The sequence below is a fragment of the Cucurbita moschata genome, unplaced genomic scaffold (genome assembly GCF_002738365.1).
Source record: "Cucurbita moschata cultivar Rifu unplaced genomic scaffold, Cmos_1.0 Cmo_Scf00013, whole genome shotgun sequence".
NCBI lineage: Eukaryota > Viridiplantae > Streptophyta > Magnoliopsida > Cucurbitales > Cucurbitaceae > Cucurbita > Cucurbita moschata.
The window spans coordinates 1,202,363-1,230,322 of NW_019268529.1; the positions used below are offsets into that span (position 1 = coordinate 1,202,363).

A 27,960-nucleotide genomic window follows, 5' to 3' on the forward strand; every position below is an offset into this window, starting at 1 on the left:
TTTTGAGATTAACAACCGCATCCTTTGTGTAGTGCATACGGCTCCACAATTGAATTCGTTTTACCTTCCATTGAAGGAATAGAAAATAGAGGATCTATTAGACCTATCCAATAACTACCTTTTTTTTTAGTAATTTAAAAATAAATACTATGGTGGGTCCGTTGCTTTATTATTTCGATTGTTATTCAGCAATCCCAAAGTTTATTTTGTAGTCTTTCATAATAGAAATATTGTTAAGAGTCTTCAAAAACAAAAAAGTTTGTGACGCTGAAAGAGGCCTCGATAAATCAGCTAAAATCGACTTTCGGGTCGGTCATTTTCGACATTCAATCTTTTTTCGGCATAAATTCAATGCTATCTAAGATTTCTCGTTATCTATTCTATTTCTTTTCAAAGTAAACAAATAAATATTTTTCTTAAGTTTTACTTCCTTGAAGGTACTAAGTATTCCTACATTTTAAAAAACTGTACAAAATCTGAACACATTAGTTCGAATAAGGCTCATTCAAAGTCAATTAAATTTAAGCACATACATCTATTTTTATAATACAAAGAAGCATATCCCACTTTAAAAAAGGAATAATACGATAGTTCATAGTATAAATATACTTGGGAAATTTCATGGAAACTCCTTCCAAGAAACTTTATAAGAATTCATGGAAATTAAACTGGGGAGCAGTTGAGGGAAAACAGAAATTGAAAACTCAACAGTGCTGCTACCACTGGGAGACACACTTTGATCCTGATTTGTGCTGTTAAATCTTCTTATGATTTAATCAAACAGTGGGAACAAAATAGTCGTTCAAATACAATGAAAGTTGAAATACAGGATAAATAGTGGAAATGTTCTTCCATAGTTACCTGCATCGAATCTGCCGGGTTCCAGATATGCTTAACTGGAAGAATGAACTCTTACATGTCAAATATTCCTTTATTTCATGCTCGAATAACTAATTTCCTACATAAACAACTACTGAATGAATCCATTCCAAGAAAAAATAGACGCCTATCTCACTTCAATCAAAAACTGCTGGGGGCTTTGTCGATGACAAGTCTCGTCAATCATTTAGTTCAAGGCTGAAACCAATGCCATGTGCTCAATAAGATCCAGTACTCGGTTGCTGAAAAGACGAACATCGGTTATTCATGACCATCCCCAGAATTATGTAAGTAAAGAGCATCATAGGTCATCACGATGTGAAGATGTGTGAAATAGAGGGAGAGAATACCTGTATCCCCATTCATTGTCGTACCAAGTCACCAGCTTGACAAATGAGGTGCTGAGACCTATTCCAGCCTTTGCATCAAATATACTAGACCTGCAACAATTAAATCATGTGATTCAGACTCCCAATTGAAAAATACTAACCATATTTGATATGTTACTTGCTCTACTTTCCCCACATGATTTGAGTCAGAATATGCTGAAAAAAGTCGTACCTCGAGTCACCGAGAAAATCAGTAGAGACAACATCCTCATCGGTATATCCAAGAATGCCTTGCAATGGACCTTCGGATGCATACCTTTAAAAGAGTTGAAAGAGTTGCGAACTCGTCATCAATCATATTAAATACTTTAGCTGTACAGGGAAAAACTTAACGAAAGGCACACTGGTTGGGTGCAAGTCATACTTTACTGCTGCCTTTACATCTTCATATGTAGCACTCTTTTCAAGTCGGCAGGTTAAGTCCACAACAGATACATTGGGTGTTGGGACACGGAAAGCCATTCCAGTAAGTTTTCCGTTTAGCTCTGGAAGAACTTTACCAACAGCCTGCAGTTATTTTTTTAAAAAAATTCCATAACCTTTTCAATTGATTAAAATAAAACCATAAAGATTTATCAAATTTTTATGCCACATACCTTGGCAGCACCAGTAGAGCTAGGAATTATATTTTGTGCAGCACCACGGCCTCCTCTCCAATCCTTCATTGAAGGGCCATCAACAGTCTTTTGTGTTGCTGAAATAAAATGAAAGAACACAATTTACACACATGAGTAAAGAGTTTGAGAGAGTGAGAGAATGAAAGACCTGTCGTTGCATGCACTGTTGTCATTAGACCTTCAACAATACCAAATTCCTCATGAACGACCTACATGAGATAGCACACAATTCAAATCAGGTACACGGGAACTATATCCCTGTATTAAGATGGTGAGAAAATCAGATATATGTCTACTCTAAACTCCAGTATAAAAAAATTCAAGAAACACTCCAAAACACTCAAAAATATACCTTTGCAAGAGGTGCAAGACAATTGGTAGTACAACTTGCGTTGGAAACAATATTCATTGTCGGCTTGTAAGTTTTTTCATTAACACCAACAACAAACATAGGTGCATCAGCTGATGGAGCTGAGATTACAACTTTCTTAGCACCACCCTGCAGGGAAAAGTTATACATTGTTTAACTTGGTTTTCAAAGACATCAAGTGGAAGAGTAAAGCGATAAATTAAAACAGGAGCGATAGATCCATCAGCAATCAACAGAACCTTCAAGTGTGCTGAAGCCTTGTCTTTTGTAGTGAAAACTCCAGAGGACTCGACAACATATTCAGCTCCATAATCACCCCAAGGGATATCTGCAGGCTCCCTGAGCATAAAGAATCACAAGAATCAGTCTCTAGAGGAGCTTTGTTACTATAGAATCAACTGAAAGCATACAGAACGAAGTCGCAAGAATTTTACAGGTCAAACTACTCAGTACACTAATTATAACTTTATAATATTCTAGAGAAGCAAATATTCAGTTTTTACCTTTTGCTCACAACTTTGATCTGCTTCCCATTAATTTCCAAAGTTGAATCACTAAGGACCTTAATGGTTCCATCAAAAACACCATGAGTAGAATCGTATTTGAACATGTAAGCCTGGATAACAGAATCCAAATGGATCATTACGTGAACTAATGCATACCATGTACTTAAAAACAAATTTGATCTATCCAATGTGCTTAGAATCCAAAAGGATCATTGAATAAACATAATGCATACCATGTACTTAGCATCAACAAATGGATCATTAACTGCTACAACATCAATATCATCCCTTGAGGTTGCAATTCGTAAAACCAGTCTTCCAATTCGTCCAAAACCTGTATAGTGAGTCATCACAAAAATTTCTAGACTGTCACGAACGTTTCTAGAAATCAACAAGCACTAGAACTCTATCGATAAAAGAGGGAAAAGAAGTAGGCCAATCATATAGAAAGCAGAAAAACTATATAACATATGCAATAGATTATCTCTTCCAGAATCATAATACAAAAGATAACAATTATAGACACTTTTCTTGAAATGGTGAATAATCAATTCGTGAAGTGTGGAATATTTCCCGACACAATGAAACAATTAAAAATAAGACTTGATATAAATTCCTATTACATTGAAGCCTAGCTCTGAAAGAGCTACATGCAGGCTTCTTGTGCACTGTTGGCATGTAACCTCACTCAATCACGCACATCAATGAGAACCATAGATCTTTCTTTTGTTATTCTGATACTATTTTGCATTTTCACAAGCAGAAGGGTCGTTCTTTGAAGTCTAAGCTTAATATTCCTGTTTATTTAACTTTTCCCATTTCGTTATTTGTTATTAAGTGACAACTTATATGTGTGCAACATTCTTTGTCCAATCGTGTATCACTTGCCCACACCAATACTGTTTAGGCTCCGGAGATATTTTCTAGCCTTACAACAAAGACTAAGAACCATACAGATATAACTCCTAGATAGGAAGTAAAGTCAAGACACTATGAAACTGACCATCAAACAAACATCATTGAGACTGTAGTTATTGAAAGAGTGCACGATAGAAGGCAGTTGGCTGAATATAACACTTATTACTATCAGCAATCAAATTCACATATCTTACTAACAGAAGGTGAATCTACCGAATGGAATAGTCACAGAAGTACACTAAAAGATCGTACCATTGATTCCAATCTTGGTCTTCCCACCACTCGGAGTTTCTGAACAAAACCCATAAAGGGAAAAAGAAAAAAGAGGAACAATAATAAAATAGTCAGAAACTGACAAACTGAAACATATCGACGTTCCTTGGAGGGGAAACAAAGAAAATAAAAACTTACTTTGTACCGTCGGAGGTGCCTCTGTGGCCGTAGCTTTGATGGGTTGGATAGCTCGATTTTTTGATAACCTGCCAACCACATTTAAGAATTACCCAAGTAAATAAGCAAATCAATTCAACCATCCAATATGTAAACGTACGCAATCCATCTAAATGGATAGTGCTTAAAAAACTATTTGAAAAATACGTTCGCTAAAGGCCAGAGCTCACCCTATCTGTAAAGAAGACGTCCCACTCGAGATAGTAGTTCCAAAAACACCAGATTGAAGCTTTAAAGAGCTCCCCTGCAGAAACAAGCAAAAAAACCACAACACACGCAAGGCAAATGAGAAAAACTGTAAAACACCAAACAACAAAAGATCCAATAATAAAAACACAGCTATGATCTATAATAGTCAACATTAACTACAAATATATTTATCAGGACCAGAGCAGCCAATCAAGTAGGGTGCAGTGTCCCTTATTAATGATCCAGTTAACAACGACCAGTCCATCGTTAAAAAAGAAACAAGTGATAATCCATAAAAGAAGATCAACCTTCCGGCAGTGGACCGACGACGACTCGGAACGAGAGGCATCGATCAGAGAAGAAGAAACGGCAGATCCAGCAAAGGATTGTGAGAAGGCCATCGTCGTAGAGCTTCGATGATCGAAGAAGAAATGACGACACGCACGAGAAAAGAAAGAAAAACCCTAGCCGAAACTGAGAGACGGAATCGAAATGACAGATTTGAAGAGTCTTCGGGCTTCGTTATTATAATATGCCAAATGCGATGCTGTTGACGTGGTAGGTGGTGATACGCCGCCGTATCGCCGGTGCCGATCACCAGTACCGAGGAAAAGAAAGCCACGTGGGAAATTAATAAATATTTTTATTTTGATATTGATTAAAATTTATAAAATTGAGAGTTTTGAATTATTAAATATAAATATTATTTCCAATAATTATTAAAAGATAAATCATATTATTAGCTCGTCCGGTTCAGACCGTTCCGAGCCGGACGGAGTTGGTTGGTAGAAATGGGTGGGTGGGATTGCAAACAACCCCACACATGATACGCACGTGCTCGTAATCAAAATTTCCAAGTCCTTCAATAGCCACCTGATAAGTGCCCTTTGACCCGTCTGTAGCTTTCCCGTGGGAATCTTGGACCACATAACTTTTTTATTTTTATTATTATTATTATTTTGTAAATATTAAGCTAATAACTATATTTTTTGAAAATATTATTAAATTTTTACGCTTAGAAAATTTTCCACATCGGTGGGAGAGAGTAACGAAACATTACTTATAAAGGTGTAGGAAACTTCTCTCTAGTAGACACGTTTTAAAATCATAAGGCGGACACCGACGGATACGTAATAGGCTAGAGTGAACGAAACATTACATATAAGGGTGTGGAAAACTTCTCTCTAATAGACGCGTTTTAAAATCATAAGGATGACAGCAATAGTAATAGGCTAAAGCGGACAATATCTGCTAACAGTGAGATTGTATTGTTACAAATGATATCAAAGCCAGACATCGTGCGGTGTACCAACACGGACATTGTCCTCGCCCCCTTTTAAGAGGTGGATTGTGAGATCTTAGTCGACGCGTTTTAAAACTATGAGGCTGACGATGATACCTAACAAGCCAACAAAATTAATGTCTACTCCAAATTATACTCAAATTTTTTTAGTTTAACAATGTACGTGTTGTGTGAGATCAACTTATGACATGTTAACGACCAAGAGATTAAAGATTCAAATGTTCAAGTGCAAGATAGACACTTGAATCTATGACCTTATGGTCGAAGATCTGTAATTATTGTCCTTATGTGACATCGGTTTAAGTTGAGATAAAAATTCAATACCTATCGATAAGATCGTTTACTCATCATAAAGTAAAGTGGAAGAATAAATTCTTTTGGCATACTTTTTAATTAAAAGAGAAAAAATTCGACCGACAAAATGCCACCAATATTCTTAATATAAAGAACACCTAAAGAGTAATTTAAATACTAACAAAAAGGTATAAGCTTATACGAAAAAGGTAAATAAAAAAACACTTGTTTAAAGTCAACAAAATATAGCTTAACTAGTTAACATATATACTCTCGAGTTTTGACGAAGAAGTTATAGGTTCAAATCTCTCCACCCCTATACTTGAACGGATTTCTAAGTATATACTCTCGAGTCTTGACAAAGAAGTTAAAGGTCTGAATCCCTCCACCCCTATACTTGAACAGATTCCTAAGTATATACTCTCGAGTCTTGACGAGGAAGTTAAAGGTTTGAATCCCTCCACCCCTATACTTGAACGGATTCCTAAGTATGTACTCTCGAGACTTGACGAAGAAGTTAAAGGTTTGAATCCCTCCACCCTTATACTTGAACGAATTCCTAAATATATACTCTCGAGTCTTGACGAAGAAGTTAAAGGTTTGAATCCCTCCACCCCTATACTTGAACGGATTCCTAAGTATATACTCTTGAATCTTGACGAAGAAGTTAAAGGTTTGAATCCCTCCACCCTTATACTTGAACGGATTCCTAAGTATTTTTGGTAGCTCGACTATCATCGAGCGAGAAAATTGAAAACGACGCTCATGCACAAATTTATTACAACTTTTAAAACAGTGGTTATCCCTATAATCAGTTCCCAGCAGCCAAAGAGGAATTCAAATGCAGAGACAGAAAGGGAGCAACAGTTCAAGTTGCCACTTAAAACTACAAAAACTCATCTTCTCTACAACAACATATTTCTCTGTTAACATTGCAATTTAAGCATTCAATTGAGATGGGAGGCGAAAAGAATGTAATCGAATAATCCATACCAATCACCTACACGGCAACGGGTACGGCCTCGTCAAGAGCAAGGACGCCGGGAAGTTCTTTGCCTTCCAACAACTCCAAACTAGCACCGCCTCCAGTCGAAATGTGGCTCATGACGCTCGCAACTCCTACCTTCTCCACAGCTGCAACCGAGTCTCCACCGCCAATGATGGTCGTCACCCCCTTTCCACTGAGCTCCGCGAGTTTCTTAGCAATCGCCTGCAACCAAGTGCATTTGTCGAATTGATACAGACCACATAAACATGACTGCTATATGTATGGTGCACACGTTTAACTACATCGGTTTTTATGTTTCTATCATGACATACTTTGATGAACCAAACAAATCGAGCACCTTGGAGTACCACTGGTATTCAAGATCTCGAAGAGTTTCAGCATTATAACAAATATATAATGGTTGGTATTGTTGGGAGGAGTCCCGGGATGATCGTGGGGTTTATAAGTAAGGAACACTATCTCTATTGGTACGAGGCATTTTGGGGAAAGCAAAAGCAAAACCACGAGAGTTTACGCTCAAAGTGGACAATATCATACCATTGTGGAGATTCGTGATTTCTAACAGGTGTATCGTTTCCCAAGTATGAAAACGAATGTAAAGTGAAATTTTATGGCCATGGAGAAGTTTTTTTCTTACCTCCGTTCCGACTGCAAACTTGTCGAACTCGAACACTCCCATCGGTCCATTCCAGATGATAGTTTGGGTAGTGTCCAAAGCATCGTTGAATGTCTTTACAGAATCTGGTCCAATGTCGAGTCCCATCCATCCATCAGGGATGGCAGATGCAGGGACGATCTGCAATGCAAAAAGTACGTTCTTTATTTCTCCGATCCGTAACGCATTCGTAAAGTTTCTAAAAAAAGTGTGAAATCATCGAAAAACTGGTAATTCCGTTAAAGCAATGATTTGAATCAATCAACAAAAGTTCAGAAACTTGTGTTTCTATAGCACTGCGGGTCTGAGAAATAGATCTAAGAGCCAAGATTTACAAACAAACCTTGCTGTTTGCATCGGGAGCAAACTTGTCTGCAATGACGACATCGGTTGGTAGTAGAAGCGATACTCCTTTCGCCTTGGCCTTCGCGAGGAGCGTGGTTGCTAGATCTAGCTTATCCTCTTCGACCAGAGACGAGCCAACGGAAAGTCCCTGTGCCTTGTAAAATGTAAAGATCATTCCACCACCAAGAAGTAGGATGTCACACTTTTCTAGAAGTGACTCGATCACTCCGATCTTCGACGAGACCTTTGAGCCACCAACAATAGCAGCAAATGGTCTCTTTGGGCTTGACACGGCCCCCACTAGATAGTCGAGTTCCTAAAGCAATTACTTGCAGAGTTAAAGATCATTCGACATCGGAAAAGAATAACATGATGAACATCAGGCCAATCATTATTTGGGATAAAGAACTGAAGTTTGGAGGCTATGAACAAATGAAGCCAGTTACCAGTTATAGTTCAAGAACGTTGAAAACGAAAAACGAAAAACGAATAATGTGTAGTAATAAAAAACATTTTCGCACCTAACAAGTAGATATAAGGTTGAGCAAAGAATCCAACCTTTTGCAAGAGGAAACCAGCCACGGATGGCTTCAAAAACTTGGTGACTCCCTCAGTTGAAGCATGAGCTCTGTGGGCAGTTCCAAATGCATCGTTAACATAAAGATCAGCTAGAGAAGCCAGCTTCTTTGCAAACTCTGGCTCATTTTTCTCTTCCTCCTTGTAGAATCTAACATTTTCGAGGAGAAGAACTCCGCCCTCGGGCAGGGAAGCGACCAATTTTTCGACCTCGGGACCAATGCAGTCATCAGCCTTCACAACCTGATGGGATATGACACACCGAAACGTTCAGAGATCACCTGGAGGCAATAATTGAAAACAAAATACAGGAGAGAAACCCTTCTTTAAGATCATGAGGAAGAAAAAGGTACCTCAATGCCAAGGAGTTCAGACAGCCTAGGCACAAGAGGTGCCAAGCTGTATTTTGGAGTCACACCTTTTGGTCGTCCCTGAAAATTTCCACAGTTAACGACATATTCACAAGATTCTGCAGCATAAACAGTAGACTTCAAACACGAAGGAACAATTTGAACTCAGTTGTAACAGTCCAAACTCACCGCTAGCAAATATTGTCATCTTTGAGCTTTCCCTTTTGGGCTTCCCCTCAAGGTTTTTAAAATGCGTCTGCTACGGAGAGGTTTCCACACCCTTATAAAGGGTGTTTCGTTCTCCTCTCCAACCAATGTGGGGATCTCACAATCCACCCCCTTCAGGGCCCAACTACCCTTATAAAGGGTGTTTCATTCTCCTCCCCAACCGATTGGGATCTCACAATCCACCCCCTTCAGGGTCCAGCATCCTTGCTAGCACACCGCCTCATGTCCATCCCCTTTGGAGCTCAGCCTCCTTGCTGACACATCGCCCGGTGTTTGGCTCTGTTTCCATTTATTACAGCTCAAGCCCACCGCTAGCCGATATTGTCCTATTTGGACTTTCCCTCAAGGTTTTTAAAACGCATCCGCTAGAGAGAGGTTTCTACACTCTTATGAAGAGTGTTTTGTTCTCCTCCGACGTGGCTCACAATTCTCAAGTTTCCAAGGATGGCTAATCAAGAACACATTTAACATCCCTTAACCTCTTCACTACAAATTCTATTAATCAAGAGAATGTCACTTGGAAATCAACGAAATCACCAACCCATCAATCACCTCAAACAGCTCAATATCTACCATCTTCCAGATTCATGAATCAATTAAAAGATACAGCAAAAGTAAAAGCATAATTTAGAAGTTCCAAAAGCACACTCACCAGATGGCTGGATAAAAGCACTTTAGCTCCATTATCAGTCAAATACTTGATCGTAGGGATAGCAGCTCTGATCCTAGTATCATCAGTAATATTCTGATTATCATCCAAAGGCACATTCAAATCAGCCCTCACGAACACTTTCTTCCCCTTCAAGTCAGCCGCAGTCAAATCGCCAACACTCTTCTTAGCCATGGACACCACACCCCTCGAGGCCTTGCCCCTAAACGACCGAATCTTGGAAGCCACATGGAGGGAGAAAAGTGGGTCTGCGGCAGCGAAACCTAAGCGCTGAGTTGCAGCGGCGCGAAGGCGAATTGAGTTAGAGGAAGCGGCGGTGGGCGAAAATTGAAGAAGGGCAGAGCGGGTTGAAGAAGTGTAAGAGGATTTTGTGGGAAGAAGATGGAAAGTGGTGCGGGAAGCTGCAGAAGCCATTGATGAAGCAGAGAAGAAACGGAGAACAGGGCGATTTGGCGATCTGGGGGCGTCTTTTATGACGATGAAATGGGAGGACGACGATGATTTGTGGAGGGAGAGAGAGATTGAATGGGAGATATGAACAAGAAGAACAGTGAAAACGAATGGGCTATAATCAATTTGTGGCTTCGATCACTCAATACTCTTATCATTCGGATGAGGTTAACGATCCATGGCACGAACTAGGTTCATGTGTTCAAAAAATTTGACCACTCCAATTTTTCGAGCAACTATAATATCATCATATGATTTAAATAATTTTGAGGCCAATATTGAGTCATAAGTTATAATTCCATTGTTTATGTTGATAGCAACTAGCACCAATTTAGCTCGAGATTTAATGGGTTAACTTTAGAGTATGAATAATCATTAAAATGTTGGATGAAAAGTCGATGCATTTGAATATGATTCTGTCAGACTTAATCCATGCAAACATTCTAGCTGTCTTAATCAACTTTTTATCGATTTTTCATCTAATACTGTAATTAAGTTATTGGAGTAAAAAAGATTGAGATATTCTTATGGAAAGTTTGAGTTGATGTTCAAAAAACTCGATAATTCAAAACTTTTTATTAACCTAACCCAATAAGTGCGGTTTTGGTTGGGTTAAATGAAAATTTTATGAATGGAGTGTTCACCCGTTTCCCTAATTTTGATCGTTGAACTAAAATTTTAATGTTATTAAAACCAAAAGTTTGAATAAATGACACGGACAACCCGAACGAATCAAATCCAATAAATTTATAGTTTGGTTCATTATTTAATAAGAGTTGTTTGGGCTAAATAAATTTATATATCGAAGAATTGAATTGGGTCAAGGTCTCAACCTGACCCAACCTAACCCACAAACACCCCCTACCTTACGACGTTACATATTGCTAATTCTCACAAAATGAACCGATGGATCTCGTCGGGTCCCATGACTAAACTTCTACAAATGACGCCACAAAAGATCAATACAATTGTTTCTCTTATCAACGACTACAACGACTTTAACTTTAAAAGTTCTATATGCTTATGAGGACGTAGTTGTATAATAATGTATTTGATTAACACTAACTATTGACACGTGCAAGAGATTTGGCGTTAAGGAGGGCGTCGTTAAGCTACTATATTCAAAATCTAACTTTATTTTCATATTTCCAATTAAAATTTTAAATATTTTTCAATTAAAACAAAATCAATAATTTTCATTTTTTAATAAATAAGAAAAACATTGTTTTTGTTTAATTAATAATATTAAAAGAAATATATGTACACTCTTCGCGGATCGTCATTCGGGCCCAACATGGGCCTGATTATAAGAAACCGTCAGGAGGCTGGCCCAATTTAACCGGCCCATTAAGGCACTGAATCCAAATCCAAATCCAACCCAGATAATCCAGACGCATATCGGCGGGTCCGGTCGATTTACTGGAATTACAATCGGATTACGCAGCACAAAGCTATCCTGTCGGCAAAAAATCACTTGGAAACGACGGCGCAAACGGCAAGAGAACCATGAAAGTTCTGTAGCTTCTCCTCTTAATCGATTTTCAGGACTGAACAGTGAATAGATGGAGCTTTAGCTTCATCACTGTGCATTTTAGTTCATCGTATAAACCCCTCGCTTAAACCCTGAGGAACCTTTAAAAACCAATTCCATTTCAATTTTCAGCTTATCTTCCAATATCCGAACTCAATTTCTTCGAATATGGATGTTTCAACCCGTTTCAGACCGAACAAGCTTGTCTCTCCGTCGACTTCGTTCGTCCAAGGGTCTCGAAATGGCATTCTTTTCACTATACCAGCCTGGCGCCGGGCTAAGAACTCCCGCCAGAGGACGAAATTTCGAGTTCTAGGATCCGCTGATGGTAATGGAGCTGACGGGTCTCCTTGGGGAAGTTTCAGTAGGTCAGTTCGTCGCGGCTCCGAGAGGTTCTGGTTGAATTTTGGCGAGTCTTTGAGAAAGGAAACTGGGTTTGATTTGAAAAATACTGATGTGAAGTTGGCTGAGATTTTTGGGAAGGCTAATGAACGGCTAGATAATATAGGAGCTGAACTGGAGAGGTTTAAGACTGAAAAATGGCCGGAGTTTGTAAACTGGAACAGTTGGGAGCGTTGGAAGGTAATCTTTCAATTTAATCTAATCTTCTTTGTTTTAAAGAAACTCTTCGTGAAATATTATCTTGTGGGTCTGGTTCGTAATTCCTTAGGATGTCAGGGTGGATGATTGACTCATTCCATACAAGAAATAATCATAGGAAATTCTTTGATAACACGGATTCCTATTTCTCAAGGATATCCCATGATCGAGACAATTGGCTAAATCCTGTGAAACCATTTCATAGAAGTTCATTGATATCTTATTTCGATTCTTGAATAATCCACATCACTTCTACTGAATTACGTGGAAAAGGTCCGTATCAATAATTATGATTTTACGTATGGACAATTTCTCAATATCGTAATTGACTAAAAGAATAGTGCAAGAAGATACAGCTAAGTTCCGAGTTTGAAACTTCCTTATTGTTTGTGAAGAAAGCAGCTGTTCTTTCTTTTCCATTTGTACGGTGAACTATTAAGTTCCATTTTTTTTATTGTTTAAAGCAATTTTATCTGCTTAAACGATGTTATCTACGAACATTTTGCTATCGAATAGGTAATGAAGTTACAGCAATTGAAAGAGAACTTCACATTTTGATTATGGAAAATGCTCAGGCGATTGAAATTTAAAATTATTCGCTATAGATTTCCTCAATTTCTATGCATCTGCCATTTCTTTTGAATAAGCTAGACAATGCTGTTGTTTTCTTCTTCTATGATTTCAGGATGTCAAGAACTGGGAGCCAAAACGAGTTGGTGCCTTGTTTCTCTTTGCTTTTGTTATAATTAGTTATTGTCAAAGAATTCATATGGTAGTTCGAGCACCTTTTGTAGACCGTGAAAGAAAACAGCTAACGGAGGCTTATATGGAGGCATTGATTCCTGAGCCATCTCCTTCTAATATTAGAAAGTGAGTATCAGTTTATATTTTCCAACTGCCAAACCTTATATCAAGTAACAAACATACCTATACTTTCATGTGGCACATCAAATTCTGAATATTGTTGACTCTCTGCTGCCTATTTGTTATATAACAAAACCCAAAGTTGCACCCATATGCATGCAGAAGTGTATGAGCTTCACGGTTATCTGATGAAGACAGAATATTAGAACTGTAATTGGTGCTGCATGATTCATTTGTAATGAAGCCTAGGATTCATCAACGTGCATGTAAATACAAAATACATTAGATTATGCTAGTTAAAGGGTGAAAAAAGAAGTTAATTTAAAGATATTGTCTCTGGGTATATAGATCAATATCAGTATCGTAATGATTTCTTTGCCTTTTTTCATCCTCTTCTTCATCAAGGAGCTTGATTTCAAGCTTCAATAAATGAAGATATATATATATATATATATTTGAAATCTAGTGTATTATTATTTTTATTTTTATAGTTCATAAATGTATGAAATTTACAGAAAGGGTGGATAATCCATGATGATGACAAAAAGCATTCCCAATTGATTAATAGGGAAGCATAATTGTAGAAAGAAATGATTAGATTTTACATCAAGGTATAACATAATAATAAATAACAAGATGGAAGAACCCTAGGGGTGATCTTTTTCCAAGAAACTCTTTGGTTTCTTTACTTCCAAAAAACCCAAAGAAGGCTCGGGTGATGTGCATCCACAACAAAACCTTAGCATTCTTAAAGGGTGACCCAACAAAACAGTGTTGAGAAGGTCCTTCACATCTCTAGGAATAGCCAAATACCAACTGAATGAACTAAAAATACTGGTCCAAAACTTCCAAGCAAACGGATTGTTATGAAACTCTTGGGATTTGATCTAACAACCTTATTGAAGAACAAGACTTTTAGATCTAAATTATCCAAGAACCCCAAAAAATGATAAGGAATCAACCCAAAGGAAAGTTTTGGAATGGATTATCTTTATGATCAAGATCCAGAGTAAAGAAAATTCATTTCTAAATTCGTGATTCGAATCACTCCACAAGATAGCTTGATCAAGACTACTTGAATGACTCTAGCATGCAAATCTAAACACAAGAAATGCAAATGAACAAGGTCATGGCTTAAGAAGCATAATATGCTAACTTTCATTATAATATCCAAAATCTTCATACTTAAAGCAACAACATGAATGACTATTTATAATCTTGAAAATAAACCTTTTAGTACCCTATGGTTAATTGAAAGGTTGTAACTTCATGACCATCAATACCATAATGGTCACTGGCTAATTGTAACTTATAATCTTAAAGACAATTCTCTAAAACTTAAAAAATACAATAAAGCCTCCTTAAATCTAAACAACATATATGGATCTTGTCATTCACCATGAAATCTTTGTGGCATGATTAAGACACCTTATTTCATATCACAGACAATGTATGAATATGTGGTCTAGTATCATCCACCTTACCCAAAGAACTCCACCCTGGGGAAATGGCCAAAAAAGGCATACACCTTTGGAGGACATCTTTGGTGCTGATGGCTCTATGAGACATTTCCCATAGAAAAAATTTGATCTTATTTGGGTATAGCCAAAAATGTCCCCAAAAAGTTCATGGAGTCACCCGGATAATAGAGACTTGGTAGAGAAGTGGCCACTTGGATTAAGAAGTCATCTTCATGTGTCTTCTGTTTGTGAGAGAACAATCAGCGCAAGGTCAAGGCTAAGATTGGCCCACTCCAAAGCCTTTTCATCTTCAAATTCCTCCCAAGTCTAAGGGTTCCGAAAGCTGCTGTTGGTGTTTCAAACCTCTTTAATCACGACCTCTTTACAATGAGAAAGTCTGTAAAGGTGGGGTAACACAATGCCAAAGGGGGATTTTGAAATCTAATAGTAGTCAACCTAGCTTGAGACATTTTCACATTCTTTGTTCTGTAGCATAGGAAGAGTAAATTGACACAATACTTCTGTAATGTCAGTGAAATATTTCCTCTTCTAAATTTATTGGGAATCTTTCAGAAATTTACAGATTGAAGACGACCATCTTTGATTAGAAGTGCTGGAATTGATAGTGATTCATTTTGTTTGTTCTCAGCTAAATCCATTACCTTGCAAGTAACAATTGGCCTTTTTACTGAAATGTGCAGGTTTAAGAAAGGTTTATGGAGGAGAACTACGCCCAAAGGTCTGAAAATAAAGAAATTTATTGAAGGAACTGATGGGACCCTTGTTCAAGATTCTTCTTACGTTGGAGAAGATGCATGGGATGATGATTCGGAGCTTATACAAGATAATGTTAAGAAAGTTATTGACAGTGATGAAACATTTAAGGGTGATGAAAAGGAGAAGATAAAGGAACAGTTGGGGATATCAGGTAATGGTTTATCGATATCACTTGTTTTGGTTCGTAAACTTGTTTGAATCGATTTGTGATCTTCTAGAGGATGAGCAGCCGTAATGTACAGGTTGGTTGTCAAGCACTCTAGTAAAACACTGTAAATCTAGACCCTATCCCAGCTAAAAAGCTATACAAAATTAAGCTATATTTTATTTAAAAATCTATGTCTCATGATACACTCAATTTTTTTATTCTTAGAAGCCAAAAACTTCTATACTTAATTGAATTAGTGCAGGACAAGAAGATACTGGAACTTGGCGTGAAAGGCTACAGATGTGGAAGGAAATCATTAGGAAAGAGAAGTTAGCTGAGGCTATGGATTCTCTCCGTGCTAAATATGTTCTTGAATTTGACATGAAAGAGGTTGAAAAGAGTCTTCGTAAGGACGTGGTAGAAAAAAAAACAGATTCGCAAGGAACAAGGGCACTTTGGATATCTAAGAGATGGTGGCGTTATCGACCTAAACTTCCTTACACATACTTTCTTGACAAACTTGATTGCTCTGAGGTACAATTATATGTTTTCCTATCTTGGCGATCTGACTTATTGGTGTCTGACAACTTTTAAATGCATTTTTTTTTCTGGGTTCTTAGTGTTCAGTTGCTTTTATTTTTATTTTTATTTTTATTTTTATTTTTATGTAAGCATATAAAGAATATAAATTCTGATTAAAACGTTGCTGATTTATTAACATACTGCATTTCTCTTTCACAACAATTTATATGGAAGCAGAACAAGATTGAGCATCAGTAACCAATATATCAGTTGCATTTGCAACAGAATGAAGTCTTAATGTTAGTAATAGCACAAACGAGTTTATTCTATTGCTCTCAAACAAAAATTCTTTTTTGGGCTCTACACAAGGTTATTCTATTTAATCTTATATTTAGCTGGTTTACTCTGATGCCGTGGATTGTCTTGGAACAGGTTGCTGCTGTTGTCTTCACGGAGGACTTGAAAAGATTGTACGTGACAATGAAAGAAGGTTTTCCATTAGAATATACTGTAAGTTTATTGCTTGACCGCTATAGTTCCATGTGCTGTTTCCCCAAGTTTTAATTTTGTTTATTGTTCTTACTTTGGATAGGTTGATATTCCCCTTGATCCTCACTTGTTTGAGGCTATCACCAGTTCTGGAGCTGAAGTTGATCTCCTTCAGAAGCGTCAAATCCACTATTTTCTCAAAGTTCTGATTGCATTGCTGCCTGGAATACTGATCCTGTTGGTTATTAGAGAGTCTGTTTTGCTTCTAAGTATTACTTCTAAGCGTTTTCTTTATAAAAAATACAACCAAATTTTTGACTTGGCGCATGCAGAAAACTTTATCCTGGTAAAGTTTAGGTTGTTTTCTTTTTGTTTGCACTTCATGTATTCTTTGTTTTCCTTGTCTAATTTTTCAACCAAGGTAATTTTTACTTGGTCAGCCAGCTGAGAATGTTGGTGAAACAACATCAATTCTCAAGGAAGTAATTTTGGGTGGTGATGTTTGGGATCTTCTTGATGAGTTGATGATTTATATGCAAAATCCTATGCAGTACTATGAAAAAGGGGTGCAGTTTGTGCGGGTAAATCTTTCCATTTCCTTCTTCTTTTCCTTTTTCCATACAGGTGAAGCATGGGTTGTTCTGTTGCCCTGTTCTCTGAATCTGAAGAGATGACATTGACTTCTTAGTTTTTGGAAAAAAACAGGGTGTTCTCCTTTCTGGGCCGCCTGGTACTGGGAAGACACTTTTTGCAAGGACACTTGCCAAGAAAAGTGGGTTGCCGTTTGTGTTTGCATCAGGGGCAGAGTTCACAGATAGTGAAAAAAGTGGTGTAGCAAGGATCAATGAGATGTTTTCTATTGCAAGAAGAAATGTAAGTATGTTACTTGAAAACGTTTGTGTTTATTATATTATTATTTCATGATTCATGGTTGAGAAAATATTGGTTCCTTTTGAAAACTTCTCAATGGGCCTATTCCTTTCAAACTAATTTACTATCTCTCTCCCTCTGAACCAATTTACTTCAAATTTCTCTCTTTTTCTCCCTCTAACATGCAAGTCCTTTCATGAGTCGAATATGTATTCATGTTTAAAATAAAATGTCCCTTCCTTTTGAAGTGAATTACTAGAGCATTTTGAAATTTCAGTTAGATTTGATCCTTTTAGATTAGAGTTCTTTCTTCTAGAGACCTTTCTTGTAGATAATGGGATTGTTTTTATTGGGATGGTTCTTTTTTATGCCCTAATATTTCCTTTCATTTTAGGCTTGAATTCTCATTAAAAAAGAAAACCCTGAAGTATCTTGGGCCAACATTCAATGTGCAAGTTTATCTTATATCCAGTTTGGTTTTTTAACCTGCAGTTTCTAAGTGCATTCCTTAAATTAGGGCTTTATTTTCCTGTTTTTAACACTTCCTGCACTATGTTTTTTCTTTAACCTCTTGACAAGCGTCAAATAATGTTTTGTTCATTGACTAGGAAAAAATTGAGTTGATTGTAAATGCTGATGTTTTGAAAATTAGTTTGAGTGTGCTTGCAACAACCCTGTTAACAAAGAAATGTCTGAAGGTTCTTGAGTATGAAAAGTTAAGATTGTTATCTATAAAATGCTATTTGACATTTCTTTGTGATTTTCTGTATTGTAATAATAACCGTGGCTTATTTATGGAAGAAAATTGTTACTCTTTGCTGTCCTTTGCGCAGGCTCCATCTTTTGTTTTTGTGGATGAAATTGACGCTATTGCTGGAAGACATGCAAGGAATGATCCAAGAAGAAGGGGAACCTTTGAGGCTTTGATTTCGCAACTTGATGGCGAGTTAGTGTTTCAATTAAATGCTAGAATATGGATATATTTTCGGAGTACTTCTGAGGCTGTTTGATTTATCTTTCAATATATTCGAGGAATTTATCTTTCAGTTTTGCCAACTTAGGATTGCATAATAAAACGATGAGCATATAAGATGACCAAAATGGCTATGACTATGGTAGCATAAACGAGTGACCATAACACTAGCATAACACAACTAGTAAGTTAGGTGATTTCACTACCTTGCTAAGGTTTGGGTCTAGTTCAACCTACAATGGAAGGTGTTCTTGTATTTGTTTTTTGTTGTGTGCCAACTTGAGGAGAGCTCAAAGGGTCAAAACATTATAAGAAGTTTTCTATGGTGTACCGTGGCCTCTAGGTTGTTTTCCTTTTATGCTCTGAGTATTAAGTTCCGTATAGTTTAATCCAATTGATATCAGATGGGAATGGGAATTCAGTCATACGAACTAATATGGAAATCCTAGCTAGTTGAATCTAACAACCCTTGTAGCGCCAGAGATGCAAATCCTTAGTTCACAAATACAAAAACTCCCAAAATCAATTTGATTTTATGATTCTAACTCTTGAAATTTTGATTTAACAACCTTATTGAATAATAAGACTTTTAGGTCTAAATATCCAAGAACCTCAAAATAATAAGAAATCATTCAAAGGAAAGTAAGTTCAAATAATAAGAAATCACTCAAAGGAAAGTAAGTTCCGGAGTACCTTGTTGATTGAATATCTTAAGGCAAGAACACTTGTTTAAGATTCAAATCACTCCACAAACAAGATTGATCATGTCAAACTTGAATTATTCTAAACATACATCTAAACGACATAGAACTGCAAAGAAACTTAGCCCTTTGCTTTCAATCTCTTGACCTTCCATAAGGCATTTCAAGAGTTGTAACCTTCATACTTTAGGACCATAATTAGCCACCGGGTAAATGTAACCTTAAAGTAAATAAAAGCCTTAAAATACATTAAAAAAACACTATAACTCTAGATTATCATCCTTCTTTAATATGACATGAAATGTAATATCATGTGATGAGTTGAATAACATTTTCTTCACATTTTCCTTGAAGTTTATATTGAAGTTTATATTGGATGATTGATGCTGTGGTTCTTAGGGTTTGAAAGCATTTTTAACATTTCCTTCTTTCATTGATTAGTTTTACTATTGTCTGGTTATAATTAGGAAGGAAAAAACTGGTGTTGATCGGTTCTCACTTAGACAAGCTGTGATATTCATCTGTGCTACTAATAGGCCAGATGAGTTAGACCTTGAATTTGTTCGACCTGGACGCATTGATCGTCGTTTGTACATAGGGTTACCAGATGCAAAACAGAGAGTGAAAATATTTGGTGTGCACAGTGCTGGAAAGCCACTTGCAGAGGACATTGATTTTGGGAAGGTAAACTGTGTCTTCTTTTTACAGACTGCTTTGCATCCTCTTGACTTGTCTATCTATGTTTCCAATGCACTAAATGAGAAAATTTGTAGTCAATTTTTGTAGGTAAAATTTACGTGTAGTTCTGTAAAGATTCTCATTTCTTCCATTTGAATTATCATTTTTAGTTTAGTCCGTTCTATGTTCTTATTACATCTCCTGGAAAATTCAACATCGCCTCACTTGAAGTTTCTTTAAATATTTAACCTGTTTCTATAAGCTGAATAAGATTAGAATTCATCAAACTTTGAATTTTTGCACTATTTTGGAAAGGTGATGGAGAAGAAATAAAACAATTATTGAAGAGGAAATAAGAACATTAAGATATGATTTCGATACATCTTTTTTTAGAACATATTTTGTTAGCATTGTTACTAGACATTGAAAAGCATCTGTTTTTCAGGGGCTGTAAACTTTTATACTACTTTAAAGAGGGTGTCGTATACTTAAACTATTCAGACGTTCATGATTTTAGAAGGAAGAATAACAATGATCTTCAATCCGAGTAGTATTGTTCAGTTGATTTCTTTAGTTGCTTTTTTTGTGTCTCCATACTTCATGTTATTTTTCTCTTTAAGGTTCTAATTACTTTGGATTTTCACTTATCATCTCCACTGTCTTTTACTCAACAGCTTGTCTTCCGTACAGTTGGTTTTTCTGGAGCAGATATACAGAATCTTGTCAATGAGGCAGCAATAATGTCGGTACGCTATTAATTTTGTCTCTCGAATAACATCCTTTTTGAGCAGAAAGAAAGCTTCTCTGGTTTTGAAGCATATTTCTGTAATTGGATAACGCCAAATACCTGGAACGGTTCTTTCTTTATCCGATTAATACACCACACATCAAGAACAAAAGTTTGAGGGAAAACATAAATTACGAAGGATGAAATTAAGAATTTTTAGAATAGATGAACCACGTACGTCATAATTCTTTTGACAAGCATTTTTTTTTTTCTATTTTCTTATTTTAAAAAAAAAAGATCTTATATTTAGAGAGAGAGATAAAACAGCCTCGGTCGGGTTCCCACAAACGACTAATACAAAAATCCCTTCTAATCAATGTAAGAAAGAAAGTTTTGTCAAAAAAAAAAAAAAAAAAAAAAGAAAGAAAGAAANGAGCCATAGTTACCAAAAGGTTTGTAGAGTCTGCACCATAAAAAAGGTGAAAAATGCAGCATCAATATTATGAAGACGTACAAATCGAAAAACTGGTTTGACATTTCAACCTAACATTGTAACTTATTGCACGTATAAGCTTTTATTAAAAACCAATCTGAAACCTACACTTAAAAGCATCATAAGCTGAAGTAATAGCATCATCTGTCTCCCTTTTGCTCATGAGAGGGACATTGGCTATAACTTCACCATTTGCTGGATTATGAACCTGCAACATAACGATGAAATTTCTCACGAATCAGCCCATTTCCAACGTATTTGTACTTTTAAAAGTTTCAATAATACCCTTAAACTTTAAAAACAAAACTAAAAAATACTTTTATAGTTAGTTTTGGATATAAACAGTTAATATTTTGTTTTACACTTTCAACCGTGTTTCAAAAATTCCCTTAAACTTTAAAATTTTCATTAATATCCTTAAACTTTTTTTAAAACTTCAAAAACACCCTTAAACTTTTTTAACAAAAGAAACATAATATCCTTGAACTTTTTATCGTTAGAATGTGTAAACCGTTTATCTTCTCGTGCCTAAGGTTGGTGGTTTCACGAAATGTCAAGAACAACCCTTGGTTGAGAAGGAACACAAGGCTAGTTGTTAAAGACATAAAAGAATGAGGCTGCAGCAAGACCAAGAGGAACGTCAAATGCAACGTCTGCTACATGAAGGTGGCTAAGTAAGGAGTTGGCTGAAGAGTGGTGCCAACAAGTGGATGGATTGCGTTAAAAGCTTCTACAATTTGTTTCAGTAAGGGATGTGATCACGATGAGGACCACGACGAGGACCATGTTTGGGGTGCACTCCTTCCAACTTAGGATGCTAGTTTTGCCATGGTTTTTCTGGTAAGTCCCAGGATGAGCCAAAGAGAAAGGCGAGGTAGGTCCTTAGTGAGATAGCCCACAACTATTGGGCAGTTTGTCGTGCTTATGCTGTGAGTCCCAAAAACTGGGAAAAGGTTCGTAAGTGGATGGCCTATAAGTAGTGTGTAATTTTTGTATTCATTTCTGAGGCATGTATATTTTTAACATGTCAGTTAGCAACAATTCGGCGTTCAAATCGCCATCGGGACAATGCAAAGGTTAAGTGGGAGAGAATGTCACATTCCACGAACGATTGTGCCATTGAGAAAGCATTGAGAACAATGACTAATTTAAAGGAGAAAGAATGTGACAGCCATACTATGAAAAACAGTAGGTTGTGACCCCTATATGCAGATAAATAAGGCGGCGACATAGAAGTGGCGCCCAACCGATCAAGTGAGAGTCAAGACCAGACAAGACAAGTATCATACATTTGGTTAAGAACCCGGTTTATCATTCAAAGAAAAAAACATATTAGAAGACGTTATCATTTCACTAGTAAGTCAGTGGAAGAAGGTGATATGTGTTTTGAGAAGATAGATGGTTCATCCAACAGACATGTTAACAAAATGTGTTGATGTTGGAAAATCGAGGTCGTGTAAATGTTGGGATCGATACCAGTTGTTAGCTCTGATACCAGTTGTTAGGATCGCACAACAACGCACACGCTCGATCTAGATGAACACAAAGAATGGGATAGAGAAAAGTGCAAGGAGAACTCTAGCTAAAAGAATTTGTTTTTATTGATGACTTTTCGTATGTACAGTAAGAGAGAGTACAGAGAATAGAAAGTACATTTTCAAAGCTCTACCGGACGGGATATATATATAGTTTAGTTTACTATATATAGTTTTACCAGATTTAGCCATCTACTATATATAGCTATTTACCATATATAGCTTTACCGGATATAGCTTTACCATATATAGCTTTACCAAATATAGTTTTACCGGATATAACCGTTGACCAAGCTATAAATAAGGAGCAGGCTCCATATCCTAACAATTCTCCCACTTGGAAACTGATCCAGTCATCCAAGAATTTCATTCTCATACGATCACTGCACCATACCAATTAAGGCTTTGCATAACCTTAATTTTCCAACATCAATACATTTTGTCAACATGTTTGCTGGATTCTTTGCACCCTCTATCTTCTTCAAACACATCACCATCCTTCACTAACCTGCAAGTGAAATGGTATCGTCTTCTGTGTTTCCTCTTGAAATGATAGACCGGGTTCCTTCGCCAACTGTTTGACACTCTGACTATCTCTGTAAAGAATATCTTCGTGCTACTTCTTGCCCATTCTTCCAGATAGTCAGTCATCCATATTGTCTTCTTTCCNATGTTATCTGTAGTGTCAGAAAATTTATTTTCCATGACGCATTGATTTTAATTTAATAATTTTTTCGTTGCCCTGGGTCATTGTGAATGGAGATACACTTCTGTGTACGTATGTCCGTGGCTGGATTTTTTGTGTATAGTACCCATTATTTTGAGCTTAGTCTCTATGAAGTGTCGTAATTTGTTTCTACTCATCTTCTATTCCCCGATGTATTAAATCTGTTTGACTATTGTAAATGTCTCGATGGTTGCCAAATTGGCCTCTCAGAGATCATATGAACACTTGGAATCATTTTGGTCGTTGCAACACCTTGTGTTTTTAGGTTCCTCGATTTAAGTTTTTTTTCCTTTCCTCTTTAAGTGTACGAACACTCACACAAGTATCTTGCAGTTGTTTTGAAAGTTGTCACAAAGTATTTTATTTTATTATTATTTGTGCATTAACATTTCTCACTTCTTGGTATATACTATGTATACTTTTCACTTCTGATGTTTAATTTCGTCTCGATAATACTAGGTGAGGAAGGGACACTCCAAAATCAACCAGCAAGACATTGTTGATGTTCTAGATAAACAGTTGCTTGAGGGTATGGGTGTACTTCTCACTGAAGAAGAGCAACAGAGAAGTGAAGAAAGAGTATAAATCCCTCTCTCTCTCTCTCTCTCTCTCTCTCTCTGTTACGTGTGTGTGCGTGCTCGTGCCCCCTGTGTGTGTGTGTGGGTGTGGGTNCAACTATTGCCACGTACTCAGCCTCAGTACAACGCATTTTTGAAGCCTAGACGTCTCATCATCCATGCTCGCTCCTACTTGGTTGTATCCTTCAACTGTAGGGCCTCATCAAAGGGTTGTGGTTCCCTTTCATCAGCAACAGATAGTGTAATGAAGGTACATACATATCTGGTACTCTAATTGTACAGGATGATCTTCTCAACACCAGTTCAGGTGTCACTTGCTCCACTGCTGATTCCTCCGCAACAACCTCAGGAGTTTGTTGAGTATCTGCTACAAGATCACTTGGTGATTTTCTCCGCAACTCAACCTCAACTCCCACTTGCTTTGTTGTCTTGGAACCTTGCTCCACATCTGGTTCCTCAGTAGTAGTCTCAAGAGTTTCTTGAGTATCTGCTAAACATCACTAGGTGAGTTTTCCTGTAACTCAAGCTCAACTCCCACTTGTTTCGTGGTCTTGGAACCTTGCTCCACATCTGGTTTCTCAGCAAGAGTCTCAGGAGTTTCATGAGTATCTGCTACAACATCACTATGTGAATCTTTCAACAACTCAACCTCAACTCCCACTTGCTTCACCTCTGGTTTCTCAGCAAGAGTCTCAGGAGTTTCATGAGTATCTGCTACAACATCACTATGTGAATCTTTCCGCAACTCAACCTCAACTCCCACTTGCTTCACCTCTGGTGTTTCAGCGACGCTTCCGGCCGACGCAACCCCCTCTGGAGTTTCAGCGACGCTTCNACCTTTCGGTCACTGCGCAATAGGTGTCTATTGAGAAAAGGAGACTGCTGGCTGTACATGAAGCTGGTCATATACTATTAGCTCACTTGTTCCCTCGTTTTGATTGGCACGCCTTTTCTCAGCTTTTACCAGGGGGCAAGGTATAATTTCTAGCGTAGAAATTGAATTTTGCTGCCACTTAGTTTAGTTGGAAAGATTATCTATTAACCCGGTTTTCTTTTAATATTAGGAAACAGCAATTACCGTTTTCTTCCCTCGAGAAGATATGGTCGACCAAGGTTACACCACCTTTGGTTACATGAAAATGCAAATGGTGGTAGCTCATGGAGGACGCTGTGCTGAACGTCTTATATTTGGTAATGACATAACCGACGGAGGAAAGGATGACCTAGAGAAAATAACGAAGGTCGGCCCTTAAACTTACAATTATTTTCTTACACTCGAGTTGTTTTAAACTACTTGTCATAAAAGGTAGGAAGCTGGGCTTTTTTGCTTTGGTGTGAAGTACTTACCTTAAAGTTATCTTCATTCAAATGGCAGGCAAGGAAATAATTTATAATTTTTTTTTTTTTATCTAAAACTAATCTTCTTCAATTACTTGTGTTTTCAGATTGCTCGGGAGATGGTAATCAGCCCTCAGAATTCAAGACTTGGGCTGGCTGCTTTAACCAAGAATATTGGGATGGCGGATCGACCCGATAATCCAGATGGAGAATTGATAAGATACAGGGTAATATTTTTCTCTAGTGATTAAAATGATGACAAAATAACCTCAATACTATTCACTTTTTATTATATATCCTCCTCAATTAACTGGCTTATCTTGCCCCGTTCTTGTGTCAGTGGGACGATCCACAAGTGATTCCGGCCAACATGACGCCCGAATTGTCTGAGCTGTTTTCCCGGGAGCTGACAAGGGTATTTCTAGTCGCTTCAAATCGAGTCTATATACATGACATGATTCACATCATTGCATCAATTTAACTTGCAGCTAGCATTAAAATAGTAGATGAAAATACAATATATTTGAATATCTTGCTAACATGCAAATATTTATAGCAAAAAGTGATTGGAAGGCTTATATCCATAACGTTTTAGGAATTTATATGATTGTTAGTACTGATAAGAGGGAGATTATACAGAGAAAAGTATGGGTTGGGTGCATACATAACCATGGATTTCCACCATGACCACCAAATCAGAAACAAACCTGTGTACTATGCAATATACGGTCGATGCAGCCAATACTCTGTCTAAAGCAACAGTATGCTTAACATTCTGTCTGAAGTAGAAGTATGTTACAAGTTCCTTGGTATAAAATTAACCCTCGACTCGTTAAATATAGATAGAAAAAGAAAACCCGTGATCGTTCTTCAGAGTTCATCATTTGATATTTGAAAGATCTATATTTTCTGAAACTATGAGTACTTTTTCTGCAGTATATTGAAGAGACAGAGGAATTGGCGATGAATGGTCTGAGGGAAAACAGGCACATACTTGAAATGCTTACTGAGGAACTGCTGGAAAAGTCTAGAATAACTGGATTGGTATTAATATCTACTTTGCTTGCTTCGATCTGTAGTGCTATTCGTTCCCCTAACCTCCCACGAAAGAAACGCACACCCTCTTGCAGGCACACACGTGTACCGATATGTATAAATCCAGATTAATGGACCCCTGATTACTAAAGATGATTAGATGAAAAGGCTACTAGTTTCAATTAAACTGTGGAGCTAAATACAAAAAGTTTAGTTTAATCATTATTGTTTAGTGTTAGTACCAAACTGGGAGCTTTTATTTTCATCTGTTCTTCACTTTTTGAACTGAAACCATTTTTATCTGATTGAGTTTTCATGGTATCACAAGTTGGATATACCTTATCATCCCTTTGTTCGCTCCTTCTTGTAGGAAGTTGAAGAGAAAATGAAGGGTCTGTCACCAGCCATGTTCGAGGACTTCATCAAGCCATTCCAAATAGACTTGGATGCGGTAAGTCTTCCTGTTTCTATTAACTAAATGTGCAGAGAGGCTACTTTTCCTTCATTTATATGAGATCCCACGTCAATTGGGGAGAAGAACGAAACATTTTTTATAAGGGTGTGAAAATATCTCTAACAAATACGTTTTAAAACCTTGAGGGAAAGCCCAAAGAGAACAATATCTGTTAGCGGTGGGTTTAGGCGGTTACAAATAGTATTAGAGCTCAGACACTGGATTGTGTGCTAGTGAGGATGCTCGGTACCAAAGGGGGGTGGATTATGAGATCCCACGTCGATTGTTGAGAGGAACGAGTGTCAGTGAGGACGCTGGGCCCCAAAGAGGGTGGACTGTGAGATCTCACGTCGGTTGGAGAGAACGAAACATGTTTTATAAGGGTGTTTCTCCCTAGCAGGCGCGTTTTAAAACCGAGAGGAGAAGCCCAGAAAGGAAAGCTAAAAAATGACAATATTTACTAGCAGTGAGCTTGACTATTACAATTTATCACCGGTTTCGATCAATTCACACTCTAATTATCTCTCTGGTATGAGATTTAGGGCACCATCAAAGCAAAAGAATAAGAAACAATAGAAAAAGCAAAAACATACTGATATTCATTTCTGTTGTGGTCTTTTTCCCAAGTCCTCTGCTTTCCCTTTATACTCACTTTCATTTGGGTATACATTTTTGCAAACAAAATCAAGAAGTGATGCTAAACATAAGGGTTAAGTAAATTTTGAGTTGGATATTTGTGTAGGAGGGAGCACTGCCTCATAAGGATAAACTGCGATACCAACCTCTAGACATATACCCCGCACCGCTGCACAGATGTTGAACGGGCTCACTGGTTTGACGATGCTGGATGCAATCACGAGCCAAGGAGGAGCTACGCAGAGGCCTCCGGTTTATTCATTCTAAAATAACTGGTTGGTGCATCGCCCTCGCCCTCGCCCTCGCCCTCACCTTTGCCCCCACCCTCGGCGCAATAAGACCGAATCAATTGTGAAGCTCCTCGAGTATTGTTGGCTGAAGCATCAATGGCTTAGCTACTTTGTGTTGTATTGTTTATACATTTAACTGTTCTAACGTATAAGATGCCTGCCGTTAGAGCAATCAACATGTTTCATGAAATATAATCTCTGCCATCTTGATGGGTGCCATTTATGGAATTGTTCAATTGATAAGCTTGGTTGAGTTTAAAACTCTTTCAAGAATTCATATCTGAAGTTGTATAAATTTATGGACAACTTAATCTGTTCTTACTTCACTGCTGCTTT

General features: G+C 37.3%; 4 protein-coding genes across 5 annotated transcripts in view; 1 reads left to right on the forward strand and 3 right to left on the reverse strand.

Annotated features, from left to right (window-relative positions):
* LOC111451231 (succinate-semialdehyde dehydrogenase, mitochondrial) overlaps positions 1-21,258 on the reverse strand; it is a 49,342-nt gene extending 28,084 nt beyond the window's left edge. Inside the window, exon 1 of the mRNA XM_023091573.1 lies at positions 21,140-21,258. Within this exon, the coding sequence (XP_022947341.1) occupies positions 21,140-21,248 (109 nt within the window). The 5' untranslated portion in view covers positions 21,249-21,258. The remainder of the gene's footprint in view (positions 1-21,139) is intronic.
* LOC111451232 (glyceraldehyde-3-phosphate dehydrogenase GAPCP2, chloroplastic-like) lies at positions 744-4,829 on the reverse strand. 2 transcript variants are annotated; one of them, XM_023091575.1, is made up of 14 exons: positions 4,627-4,827; positions 4,300-4,373; positions 4,091-4,158; positions 3,932-3,970; positions 2,995-3,095; positions 2,759-2,871; positions 2,495-2,594; positions 2,238-2,384; positions 2,034-2,094; positions 1,865-1,962; positions 1,633-1,775; positions 1,441-1,524; positions 1,230-1,319; positions 744-1,121 (listed from the first exon to the last, which is right to left on the reverse strand). In XM_023091575.1, the coding sequence occupies exons 1-14, from the start codon at positions 4,717-4,719 to the stop codon at positions 1,067-1,069; spliced, it is 1,266 nt and encodes a 421-aa protein (XP_022947343.1). In that variant the 5' UTR covers positions 4,720-4,827; the 3' UTR covers positions 744-1,066. The 2 variants fall into 2 exon arrangements, with proteins under 2 accessions (XP_022947343.1, XP_022947344.1); XM_023091576.1 differs by lacking the exon at positions 744-1,121 and adding an exon at positions 1,148-1,174 and having other exon boundaries at positions 1,205-1,319; positions 4,627-4,829.
* Positions 6,666-10,330, reverse strand: LOC111451230 (phosphoglycerate kinase, chloroplastic). Its single transcript, XM_023091572.1, has 6 exons — positions 9,731-10,330; positions 8,854-8,931; positions 8,483-8,743; positions 7,923-8,240; positions 7,562-7,720; positions 6,666-7,125 (listed from the first exon to the last, which is right to left on the reverse strand). The coding sequence occupies exons 1-6, from the start codon at positions 10,160-10,162 to the stop codon at positions 6,916-6,918; spliced, it is 1,458 nt and encodes a 485-aa protein (XP_022947340.1). The 5' UTR covers positions 10,163-10,330; the 3' UTR covers positions 6,666-6,915.
* LOC111451225 (ATP-dependent zinc metalloprotease FTSH 12, chloroplastic) lies at positions 11,604-27,950 on the forward strand. The gene is made up of 19 exons (XM_023091564.1): positions 11,604-12,311; positions 13,015-13,199; positions 15,355-15,581; positions 15,841-16,112; positions 16,533-16,610; positions 16,693-16,935; positions 17,030-17,170; positions 17,295-17,462; positions 18,293-18,405; positions 19,601-19,817; positions 20,486-20,557; positions 23,753-23,872; positions 24,730-24,846; positions 24,936-25,112; positions 25,317-25,436; positions 25,550-25,624; positions 26,146-26,253; positions 26,615-26,695; positions 27,441-27,950. The coding sequence occupies exons 1-19, from the start codon at positions 11,898-11,900 to the stop codon at positions 27,516-27,518; spliced, it is 3,006 nt and encodes a 1,001-aa protein (XP_022947332.1). The 5' UTR covers positions 11,604-11,897; the 3' UTR covers positions 27,519-27,950.
* The last annotated feature ends 10 nt before the right edge of the window (positions 27,951-27,960 follow it).

Excerpts from the sequence above, each read along its gene's own strand:
- LOC111451232 (XM_023091575.1), bottom strand. The coding sequence starts at position 4,719 with ATGGCCTTCTCACAATCCTTTGCTGGATCTGCCGTTTCTTCTTCTCTG. Across the intron at positions 4,374-4,626 it reads CGTCGGTCCACTGCCGGAAG|GGGAGCTCTTTAAAGCTTCA; the intron begins GTTGATCTTCTT and ends TTGTTTCTGCAG. Across the intron at positions 2,872-2,994 it reads TTGTTGATGCTAAGTACATG|GCTTACATGTTCAAATACGA; the intron begins GTATGCATTATG and ends TCTGTTATCCAG.
- LOC111451230 (XM_023091572.1), bottom strand. The coding sequence starts at position 10,162 with ATGGCTTCTGCAGCTTCCCGCACCACTTTCCATCTTCTTCCCACAAAA. Across the intron at positions 8,932-9,730 it reads TGCTTTTATCCAGCCATCTG|GGACGACCAAAAGGTGTGAC; the intron begins GTGAGTGTGCTT and ends GGAAATTTTCAG. Across the intron at positions 7,721-7,922 it reads CTCCCGATGCAAACAGCAAG|ATCGTCCCTGCATCTGCCAT; the intron begins GTTTGTTTGTAA and ends TTTGCATTGCAG.
- LOC111451225 (XM_023091564.1), top strand. The coding sequence starts at position 11,898 with ATGGATGTTTCAACCCGTTTCAGACCGAACAAGCTTGTCTCTCCGTCG. Across the intron at positions 13,200-15,354 it reads TCTCCTTCTAATATTAGAAA|GTTTAAGAAAGGTTTATGGA; the intron begins GTGAGTATCAGT and ends TGAAATGTGCAG. Across the intron at positions 16,611-16,692 it reads GTTTTCCATTAGAATATACT|GTTGATATTCCCCTTGATCC; the intron begins GTAAGTTTATTG and ends TACTTTGGATAG.